This window comes from Apostichopus japonicus, chromosome 9 (genome assembly GCF_037975245.1).
Source record: "Apostichopus japonicus isolate 1M-3 chromosome 9, ASM3797524v1, whole genome shotgun sequence".
Taxonomy (NCBI): Eukaryota; Metazoa; Echinodermata; class Holothuroidea; order Aspidochirotida; family Stichopodidae; genus Apostichopus; species Apostichopus japonicus.
In genome coordinates, this window is record NC_092569.1 from 29,569,588 (window position 1) to 29,581,274 (window position 11,687).

The window sequence follows — 11,687 nt, forward strand, 5'->3', positions numbered from 1 at the left end:
AGAGTTGAGAGGGGATGCCCCCTTGCGAACGCCAATGTAATGGGACTACAAATTGCCTATACCGTCAGGAATATATATATAAGTCAAATATTGACCAATAAGTGTCAAAATTGAAGTTAGCTCACGACAGAATAATTTAGAGCGAAAGAGCTATAAAAGAGTTTTATAGCGGTGAGATTAATTTTATGAGATTATTTTTTAATTCTTAAGCAATGGACGAAAAGACAAATGAAAAGAAGAAGTCAACGTTACCGACAACTTATTGTTAGACTTTGTTCATTTTATTCGGAAATTAGTTTCACATTATTGCAATCCAGTTATTATTGTTAATGACATGACTTATTTAAATGGTGTTGTCACATAGATATATCTTAATGTTGTCGTATAACTAGGTCATTCATTTCTGTCCGTTCTGTCGATTTTGGACAGAGTTGAGAGCCATATTCCTCGATTCGAGAAATATTACATTAGGACCCGTGTAACATTCGGTGGAGTGGAGTTCAGTTGTTTTGTTAGGCCTCAATATTGTTTTTCTACACTCTGTTACATAGACCGCTCCGCAAAGAGAATTGATTATCTCTACACTGGTCGTATTTTCATCTCTGCATATTGTAGGCCGCAGTCGTATCCACTAAGACTACTCCAGAATATGTTCGTTCCTCGAGTTGAGCCGTCGTAGTCTCCGTTGAGGTGAGAATGTGCGCAATAGGCACAATAACTTCCGACAGGGAAATAATCGCAATAATATTCATAAGTACGGCAATAGTAATAATAATAATAATAATGACTGCCGAACCACCAGGCTCCTTGATGCTTCTCGGCGCAGTTATAGGAACTCGACTCATCATAATCCCGGTCACGTGTGCTGAATTGTTTGTTGTTGCTACGCGACATAGCATCATAACCTACGGATTCGAGAAAGAAAACAAATTTCAAATGTTAAGTACACTCCACCGTACCGTTATTTATATTACTAATTGTTAGTATTAGTGCTTATCTAGTGATCTTTTATTTCTTAAAGCAATACAAAATGCTGTCATTTCAGATGTATTAACTGAAAGGTGATACCACATCAGTTTATTATATACGATTTCATAGAGAAAAAATCACCGTAAAATTGTGTTGCCAATGTCTCCGTAAGCCTTTCAGTTATAGGTTTGCCTACGTGTATATATATAGTAAATTCCTCAATTTTGTCCCCTGCAAACTTTTATTTATTACGAATATTACCGATAACTAGCAGTAAGGTGTAACTAATATTATTGTATTTGGCACTCATTAGCAATCATATTGTTCTAAATTTCCAAAACTTTATTCAAATTGAAAACGGCATATTGGGAATGTGTCTGTTTTGCTTGTTAATTTTCATCTGCTCATTAATTCAATAGTAATTTCATCATTCTGCGTTTAGTGCCCGATGTAGTAACATTTCTTACAGTATTATTTTCCCAAATTCTTAAAAGTTAAATATTTGTCCTTTACTAAACAACGGAAAAATGAAAAATGCTGCATTCTGGGTCTATAGTTAAAACAATTCATTCATACAAAATCGATGAATCTACGTAGAATATTTCAAAGCTACATTCCATCAATATTTGTGCAAGCTATGAAACTTCTTCCTGTCTACGTAGCTGTTTTCATACTGATCACGTGGCTATCACACAGTAGGCTAATTTGTGGTTTATAAACTTCTTGTTATGCTATTGGCTATTTATGTTCATTTTGTTTTGTTCATATTATGCTTACTTATGTGTGTAAAAATAACATACTTGTTTCATGTGTATTTGACAATGGTGTCCTCAGTACATCACCAAATTGTATCTTTGTCCACACAAATCATGAAGTTCAAATTTTAGAGATACAATGACCTTCTTTTGTTAGCACTGTCAGTCAGACTGATCACAAATGACTGAATAAAGATATAAATATGTCACTGCGTGGCTACATTAAGGTACTTTCTCAATTACTTTAAACATAAAAAGTTGATAAGTTGAAATGTTTATACAATATGTATATGTATGTATATTTAATATGTTTCTTATTTTATTATTTTTTATATGATTGATTTTCAATGTGAAAAAGTTAAGAAATAAATGCCCAGTATAGCGTATTTACTTATCTTTCATGATTTGTAGGTATCGCAACTATATAAAATACGTTACGAGGGAAACGGAAATTAGATAGGAAGTGTAAATATGAATATAGGGATATTAAATATATTTCAGGTTCAATATGAAGCTCCATGGAAAAGTGACTAGATGCTTAAGAGACGAATGAGTTTCACACTTGGGTGTTTGTAGCTGCCTACCTATTACTTCTAATTACCATATTTAGTGAAATATTTGCATTAGTCTTTTAAGAACTACTAACTATTAACGTGAATATTCCTTGCAATATGTTAATCAATCGTGTGTCATTAGACATATGTAAGATCATATTTAAAACAGGCAGATACGCATTCATTGTAAAACAATGATGAACGTAGAAAACGATATTGTTTTTTAGGATGCATGTAACTAGAAAATTGCAAATAATAATACTAAAAATTTACAGAAATGCTAACCTGAATTTCCACTATATGATCCAATTGATAGTCGATATTTGTCCGCATCATCACTTATGCTGAAGGAGGAATAGAGGGCGTAATACGATGAACTGCTTGAATCTGTGAGGTCTATCCGGAGACTGTATTCTTTTTGATTGGTAATTGCGTGTATGTAATCATTACCAAGCCAGTGATCACCTCTAGGATGTTCAAATCCGGTCTTGTATTCAGCCCAGGTACGAAAGAAATCAACAGCGGCGCTAGATCGTCGCTGAATTACCTATGAATATTAAGAGAAGTATATACATGTAACAGGAGTAAGTGAGAAATATGTAATGTGTCTTCCACACTTTTGCAGAACAAATGAATTCAGATACATGACACTGAACTGTATCAAATGTTCTTGCAAAACTCACCGTCCATCCCCCTCCGTTACTTTCCATCTCACAGTAAACCTGAATGCCGCTTGGCCAACCATCAGGGTAAATGGTGTAAACTCCATCACTAGAACCATCAACGTAAAGCTCTTGGCAATCCTTTGGGACTGCCTTGCGGGTACACGTAACACCGTCACCTTCGTAGCCATCTATACAGTAACATCTACGAACACCTTCTCTGACATCACAAGTCGCGTCATCACTACAGTGGTAACTATCTTCTACCATGAGTTGGTTATTGCTACAATTTGATCTTCTTGTACATCCTGAATTGACGTAAGACTCGCCGTTCTAAAGTTAATGAGAAATATTTAAAGAGAACGTCATGAAAATTAATTCAGTTACCTGAATTAACCGGACAAATTCACCGTTCTAAATAAGGAAAAAATATGATTAAAGTATGAATAAAAAGGACACAATCAATTTAATTCTGTTTCCGGTTAATGAAACTGTTTGAAGAAACATTAAAAACACAAATGACACAAACTATGGTTCTTCATTCAGATATCTTGTGACACTAATGGGATTAAGTTATGTTTACTTGTGTATTACAGTATATTGGTTATTGTAAATGATTTGAAAATATAGGAACTTGCAAAAAATTAGTATTACCATACATTTCTTTCTTTTTGAAACTGTCAATCAAACATTGTGCAGTTGTAATTTCTGCTTTTAATTATGAAAGTCGTTATCATTTCTGTATTTTCGAAAATTATTCGCAAAACTTCAATTTTTTTTATCCTCAATGTAAAGAATGAAAGGGAAAAGAACTAGTGACAATACTGACCATTAATACAGTCCCCTTGTCAGCAGCGAAACAGCTGCATTGGTTCTGAGGAATGCAATCTTCACCCTGAATCATGTAATCACCAACACAAACACATTTCTCTAGTCCTGTACGAGAGGTTGAGGAGATGCATGTGTCAGGGTCATCACACGTCCTCTCACATGTCTCATTGGAAAATGTCTTATTCGTTGGACACCATTCCAATTGAGATTCTAGGAAGGAAGATCGTAAATCATGCAGTGGAAGATCTACTAGTAAAGTGGTGCATTCTACTAATTAATGTGTTAAATTAAAGTAAATCTTGAAGCTATTGCCCGGATACTACAGAGAGGAACATTATAAAGAATTCAAACGACACTGATTTGTTATGTTAAGGGATGAATTGGTAGACCATGTAATTCAGTATTTAACAATATGGATGCGATAGAGTAGACATGTAGTTTGTGATAATTTTACCAAAAAAATGTGAAGAGGTAAATCCGGGTGGATAGCTTTTGTATCAAAAACACGATTTCTGATATCGTCAAGCATAATGACTCCCGAAACACAAAACACAAGTCAGCACCCCCACCCACCCCACCAACGGGGAGTAACTAATATTTTATTATAGGGAAGTATATTTGCATATTTGTTAGTTGATTGTTATTATTTATATAACTGAGTCACACCATGGCTAATTTTTAAATTGACTCACCTGCTGTTCCTCCGTAAGTTCCTACACTTGAGAGTTGATATTGCCCCAATTCATCCGAGATACGAAATTGGTCATATGTTACGTAGTAAGAATGTCCTGCAGCATTCTCAAAATCCAATCTCAGTTGGTATATTTTTTGGTTCGTTAGAAAAGCTAATTTCTCATTTCCAATCCAAAACTCACTGCCAAGAAAACCGAAGCCGGTTTTGAAGTCTTGCCAATTCCTATTAAAATTTACAGAATCCAGTCGTCGCCGCTGTAACACCTGCAGTAGATATCGTATCGGAGTAGAAAGTTACTATCTCGAATTTGTATCGGTATAATCAACAGCAAAAATGTTTTTATGAATATGATCGCTTATTAAAACAAGTACTATGTATAAATATATAGCTTTAATTTACTTTGTGACAACTTTTATTGTACCATTTGCATATGTTTAAATTAACTGTAACATCATACCCCTCAGCTCTGTAACCTAAGAGTCCAACAAAAGTGCACGCGTAAGTTTCTGATCCGTGTATTATATGAATGTATTGAAAATGCCAAATCAACTATTGCTGTTCCATACATTTTTCTGTTACGCTTACTTGAAGTCAACATTATTTAACGTGTTTAGAACAATAATATGATTGATAATAAACTACAAAACAGACGATGCGATGACATTCCATGTAATGTGAAATGAAACACAGTAAGGCTTACCGTCCATCCACCGTTATTGAATTCATTATCACAGTAAGCTTCAAACGGTTCTGGGTATCCGTCTGGTTTGATGAGGTACACGCCAGATGTATTATGGGTAGAGGAGCAGGTATTCAATACTTCCTTGCAATCTCTTGGGTATTCAGGTTGTTGAAAAACAAAGTATGAGGAATCTGTGTGAAGAACGAAGATCATTTTGATATCATGAAATTACAAAAAATTGCTAAGAATGATTTGTTATTAACATTAATAGATCGCGTTCCACGTTATTCGTAGAAGTTGAATATTTCAGTATAAACATATCGATATCTATTCAGCAAAACCTGTTTATTCCGCTGTTTTGTTTAAAAAAAAACAGAGATAAGTTCCAAGCGATGACAATGGACACTTGACATAAACAAAAAGTGTATTGAATTAAGTAACCAACACAAATGTGACCGTCAGCCATTTGTCAGTACTAATAGTTAAGGGTAACCGATTCTCAAAATAAGACTTTCATTAGTTTGACCTACCTGATGATTGCTTCCCGACGCTTGCGACGACCTGTATTTTAAATAAAATAAATGTTACTCGAATTAAAAGGACAATTATTTACCTGTATCTATTGACAGTAGTGAACTTTATATTGGAGTTATATCAAATGAGTTACAGAATGATGCAAACTTGATCTGCTGGGGCAATATTCTTCCGCTCGATCCTTATGTTCATATTAGAACTTCAATTCAAGCTTACTTCCATAAGTCACGGAATAGGTCAAATCTCATGGACTTAAGCTTTACTGCAGTTCAGCCCCTTCATTTCCTCTTCCTTGCATTTAAATAGATAAAACATGAGTGACTTTCAATCAGCTAAATATAAGAAACAAACTTTTACCTGCAAACCTTTACAAGGAAGACAAAATCACTTTGATGCATGATTGGCAACTAACTACCAGAACAAAGACCAGACAAAACGTAAACAATTTCCTTTTCTTTGTTCGTGTCATACGTGTTGGACATATATCTCCTCACAGTATAGGATGTATGTGTTACGTTTGTTATGGAGAAGATGTTCGAAGTATTACAGGTGACAGTATGTAACTATAATGGATTTTTCTTTGGATTTACTTATTGCGTGAGAGTTTTCAAAGAATATGAACGGAAATGATCAGCTGTTGCAATTTTACACTTAAGGTAAGATATTACAAACATTAAAAGTGTTTAACATTTTAAGATAGATCAGTGTAATACGGCGCTTTGTTGTATACTTTGTTTTCAATCAGCTTCATATATAATATATTAGTTTAGCAAAATATCAAATATTAAATACATTGTTAGTATCGTACGTGGTCTAAGCTATTAAGTAGCTATGGTCTGCTATAGAAATGAAAATGGTGGTGAATTGACATTTTTGCGTCATTTTCTGTTTCTTTTAATGAATATTAATGTAGGGTGGATTTCAAAGAACATGAAAACAAAGGTTAGCCTTTCTTTAAATTAAATTTTCGGCAAATGGAATTGAATTTGGTACTCAGTTTGTTATTTCAGTTAAACGGATTGTTTATAAAGCTATTATCAGTAAAGTTGCTTGGCAATTTTTAACTGACATTTGAGTACATTGTATGACGCTAAAAAAGTCAATCGAAAGCTAAAATGATCTTTCCCAAAACTAATCTACGAAGACAATCATGAATAATGTTACTAGCAACGCACATAGTTATTTAATTGAGCTATTATTTAGCTGACAGTCGGTCACCTTTTTACAAAAAAATCATAAAAGTGAATCTACGAAGCTGCCATCTGAGAACAATTCTTCGAAAATAATAAATTGGGCAACCATAAGCACTCTTGAAAACACTTTAAAAAACTTAATACATTCAACGTACAATATGCTAACGAGGTTACACAGGTACTAGATATTCCTTGAATACGAAAATAACGTACATATGGTTGGAAACATATTCCACACTGTGTGTTTCATACTATATTTGTTAGCAAATTGTAAAACATTTTCTCGGTAAATATTTAAGAGTGAATTAAAAGATTGATCATTATACTATACTGGAAGAAAATATAACTGGAGAACCTGCCTCCAACAGGTTGATTTAATGAACAAACTCATTCCTTGGCAAAATATTGTATCTTAAAAATGTGCTGCTTTTGCGATGGGAAAAAACATTGTTATTCCGGAGAAATTGAAAGATTTCCTCATTTGTTCCAAATGATCTCGATTTATACGTTGCTTTACAGTCGTCTGCGACAAGCCAAATTTGCTGGTAACTTCAGATAACATTTAATTTTTCTCTGGCTTATATGTTAACAGTAAACTTAACATACTTGTGGGATAACCTTGCTAAAGATATGACGCTTTGGTAAAAACATAATAATATAATAATTTTCTCTACTTGATTAAGTTTGAGAAACAAAATTAATAGTTTGGCTAAACTTTGTTTCTTGACAATGTTTTCGTTTTTTCTATGAAAAGAAAATAGAAGAAGTCGAAACATTTCCTCCTTAGTTCCGAATAATCTCGAACGACTAATAGCATTCACAGTTGTCTAGGACAAGCCAAATTTGCTGGTAACGTGACACACATTAACAAATAATTTTTGTTTTGACAGTAATCGTGTGATGACCTGACCAAGGAAATAACGTTCTAGTATTTAAACTATAATAATGAAAATTTCTCCAAGCAGATGAGAGGAAATATCTGTTTGGTTCTTTTACAATTTGTCAGACGTTATCTCAATGTTGAGGCATAATGAGTCTTACCCACAACATCTTCAGTTTGTGTTAAAACTCTTGATGACGTTATTTGTTTTTTTAAAGGATTTTAAATCTGTTTCTAATGGCATAGATCTGCGTGGCAGAGATTATAAATTTAAATATGGTATGGCATTTACATTTCTAGCGTAACAGCAGAATGCATTATGTTTATTCTATTTTGACGAAATACTTTTGCATAAGGTAACTATTTACTAAAAGACTATTTCAACGAGTAGATTTTAAAATGAAACAAAAGATGTATAATTAAATGGCTGAGACAATTGAATTTATACCATATGATTGAATATAAATATTTGAACATTTTACGTATTTGTTACAAGAAACTGACAAAAGAAAAATGATGAAATGAGGTTATGAAAACAGGGAAAATAGAAGGAATAAAAGGTTTAGAATCCTTCTCATCCAGTGGGAAATGAAAACCGACAATCGTTTCCTAACATATCATATTTTTTTGTTATTTGTAACCTGTGCCTTATGAAAATGTACAAACCAAAACTTGGCAAAACTGTGTATATATATTTATATGTTATCGGGAAGTCGCAGTGAAGGAATTGGTGAAATGACGTTTGCATGGGTTCGCGTGACGTTAAGAATTGATATAAAAATACGTTTTGGAAGTGGTTTTCTTTAGGTGTTCTGTTAAAAATAAATGTCAGTGTCTGAATAAGGAAAACGTCACTTCGTATACGAACTCAATACAGTGAGCAAAGTGTTTCACACAAGTCAGAGAGAAACAGTGAATTCATATGATCATCGTTACAGATTGTAGGGTGAATTTTTAAATTTGGGAAGTTAACACTTTAAAGTTTATATTCACCCAAAGTATAATCAGTAAATGAATCGTTTTTAATCTACAACTTCATAATTTATGCTTGGTTTCTTGGTATTATAAGCATGTCCTTCAAATGAAATAAATTTCGCTGAAACCATTACATCCCCTCTATCATCTATTGATAAGATGTAAATTTGGATTAGAAATTGGCTACCTAACAGTACGATCGGTTTTTGTCGGATTGAATAGATCTAATTTAAAGGTGTGAAGAGGAATACCATTTATCTTGGCTGAGATATAGTTATAGTGTGCAAAATATCTAAAATGTGCTTTTTCTCAAAATATTAACAGTATATCAAAAACAATTCCCTTGTGTAATTTAAAAAGCAATACTCTATTTGAAAGAAAGGAAAGAGACAAATAGGGAAAAATATCAAAACATTAACAAATTTTGAAATATTTTCAACTAGTGACTTTTGCAAGACCTTTTTTTTTAATAAGTGATTTTCCGAGCCTTGTTCAATTAAAGTAGCTACGTGTTAACTATTTTCCAGAGTCGACAAAACCTTTGTTAATATCATATCAAGTGAATACTACTTCCTTATATACCTTGGTAAATTGTTTGAATTTGTTGGCAGATTTATGTCAAATGAACCGCACAGATGATTTTACGGAAGGCCAAAATGTATTCAAAATCTAAGACACTCTGTACTTTATGTTTATTGAGCTCATCCATATCTATAAAAATATGAAATCATAAAACTTGGCAAGTGTTAAATATTTGTGTTAGAGTCTAGAAACAGCAGAACGGGAAATTACTTTTGTACAGATAAGAGTCACATTACGGTATTATATGAACTCAATAATTATACAGAATGCAATGAAAATACAATACTGTGTATGAAGAAATTAAGTTTATCTTAGAAAGACTGCATTAATAAATGATACACAAAGCAGTTACAAGTGTACTGTGTAATCGCGAAGTAAAATAAAGTTAAGCTTTTGTCTCTTTCTAGTCACAGAAACTACAGTTGCTCCTGAATTTTGAGTCACATTTAACGATGTCAAGCTCTCTTCAAGTTGTAGCTACATAATTAAACTTGCTCAAATTAAACTTTAAAATTGATTCTTGCTAGTTTTCTAAAACGTGAGATGTAAGATGTTGAATTGAAAATATATGAACATGAAATGGTGAGACGTACTTTGTTTGAAAAAAAACTTAGTTTACTCTTTGGTATACACAATTCATGATAATTAATTGGGGTATGTTTGCTGATTAGAGGCTTCAATAGATCGCAAATGCGCATTATGCATAGCGTAGTTGAAATTACCTATGAAAATCCACATTTTTTAATTTCTCAAAGAACCCAATTGTGTAATAAAGTGATTCAAATGTTTCGAGTATCAAACGGATCAGTGATTCAAATTATTGAGTTTCATAACTTTGCTATTACAAAGAGAATAAACTGATGTAGTCAAGATAATTTGGAGAACAAAAATATATGAACTACTATATACTATTCACAGCATTGACTTGTTAGTCTTATTTTAAAGTTGTTCACGTTTTTAAATATCAAAACAAATGAATAATGCCCTATATTATAGGAAATATGGAAAATGAGTATAGATTGAGAAACTTAACTTAGTTTGAATTAAAATTGAACTTCGGATTTTAAATATGTTTTAGTTTTAATAGTAGCGACATACTTTGTAGAACTATTGGAATAAGAGAGTATAACGTTTTCAATAAATTCTCGTTCGTTGCAGAAATTTTCATTTGTAAGCTTTTATTACGCACAATAATGAAATGATAACTGTAAGAGACATACCGTGCACATTAGATTTATCAGGTAATTAAATTCAAAACGAATAAAACTCTGAGGGTATTTTTTGAAGACGTGGACATTTGGGAAGAAACTATTAAAATACATTAAATCTTGCCGAGGGGAAAAACATCAATTTGGAATTCGGAGGTTACTAGAGATTCTTAAAAAAAAAGATAGACTATAATTACGGCAAAGGAGAGTACTGTAATTTGCATTTGAATTTAAAATGCAGTTAAAAACGTCAAGAGTGTATCCACCTTGTATTAATAAATAATATCAAAGTTTGTAACGAGTAAATTGTATTAGTTTTTTATAGAGGTTTTTGTTTGATTGTATATTAGATAATTCATGTATACAGGATGACGAAGATCCACAACAGGTGTTTTGTCTAGAAAGAGTCAAGTAGTTGCAGCAATATTTGATACGACCACAAGTTGAAAGCGTTTCCCTTTTACGAAGGACATATTAAATTTAGCCGCACATCAGAACATATTGATAGCTGTACACGTCAAAGTTACCCCCCAAAAATAGTTGAAATATATGAGATGAAAAGCAAAGTTTTAAAGACTTACCATTTCTGATCCAAGTGAATTCCATAGCGTCAACACTGTCAAGAAACTTTGGCAAACTTGTCTCCCTCGAAATTTCGCCATGATTGCAGCGCATAAATTATAATGTAGAAAAGTTAGGAGAATGATCGTCTCTGAAGCGTGAGATGGTTATGACATAGACACTTGAGGGTGACCATCCAACGACTGAAATGACAGGAATGGTACGGATGCTCATCCATACCATATATAGGAAAAAATAGCAACTTTGTTACTGCGCATGATCTTATCGGAAAAGTCGATAAGACCATTGTAGGCGTCCGTTAACGAGGCGTGTCCAGTGACAATGGAAAAGAGGTCTAATGTTCAAGTTGCTGTACAACAAGTAGTGGAAAATTCCTGTAAAGGGTATTTAGTGAGTTTGTTCAATCCAAGTTTAGAATCGGGTGTTTTCTTTCGCTGTTTTGTTGTGTTATATTCCATTTGCTATTCACAACTTAGCAGTATAGCCAATATAAAAAGTTTAATTGCCCCTTCTCGCAGTGTACTTCATTTAACTTTATAAACGAAGTTTGGAACTAAATTGTAATCTAACCCCAATATACTTTCAG

General features: G+C 33.0%; 1 protein-coding gene across 1 annotated transcript; it reads right to left on the minus strand.

The window, feature by feature from the left end:
- Nucleotides 1-264: 264 nt before the first annotated feature.
- On the minus strand, nt 265-11,257 carry LOC139974291 (uncharacterized). The gene is made up of 8 exons (XM_071981320.1): nt 11,101-11,257; nt 5,678-5,708; nt 5,166-5,338; nt 4,464-4,728; nt 3,770-3,981; nt 2,962-3,273; nt 2,564-2,825; nt 265-905 (listed from the first exon to the last, which is right to left on the minus strand). Exons 1-8 carry the CDS (start codon nt 11,179-11,181, stop codon nt 580-582), a joined length of 1,662 nt encoding a protein of 553 aa, XP_071837421.1. The 5' UTR covers nt 11,182-11,257; the 3' UTR covers nt 265-579.
- Between the last annotated feature and the right edge of the window lie 430 nt (nt 11,258-11,687).

Excerpts from the sequence above, each read along its gene's own strand:
- LOC139974291 (XM_071981320.1), bottom strand. The coding sequence starts at position 11,181 with ATGGCGAAATTTCGAGGGAGACAAGTTTGCCAAAGTTTCTTGACAGTG. Across the intron at positions 5,709-11,100 it reads ATTCACTTGGATCAGAAATG|GTCGTCGCAAGCGTCGGGAA; the intron begins GTAAGTCTTTAA and ends TTTAAAATACAG. Across the intron at positions 2,826-2,961 it reads GTAACGGAGGGGGATGGACG|GTAATTCAGCGACGATCTAG; the intron begins GTGAGTTTTGCA and ends TAATATTCATAG.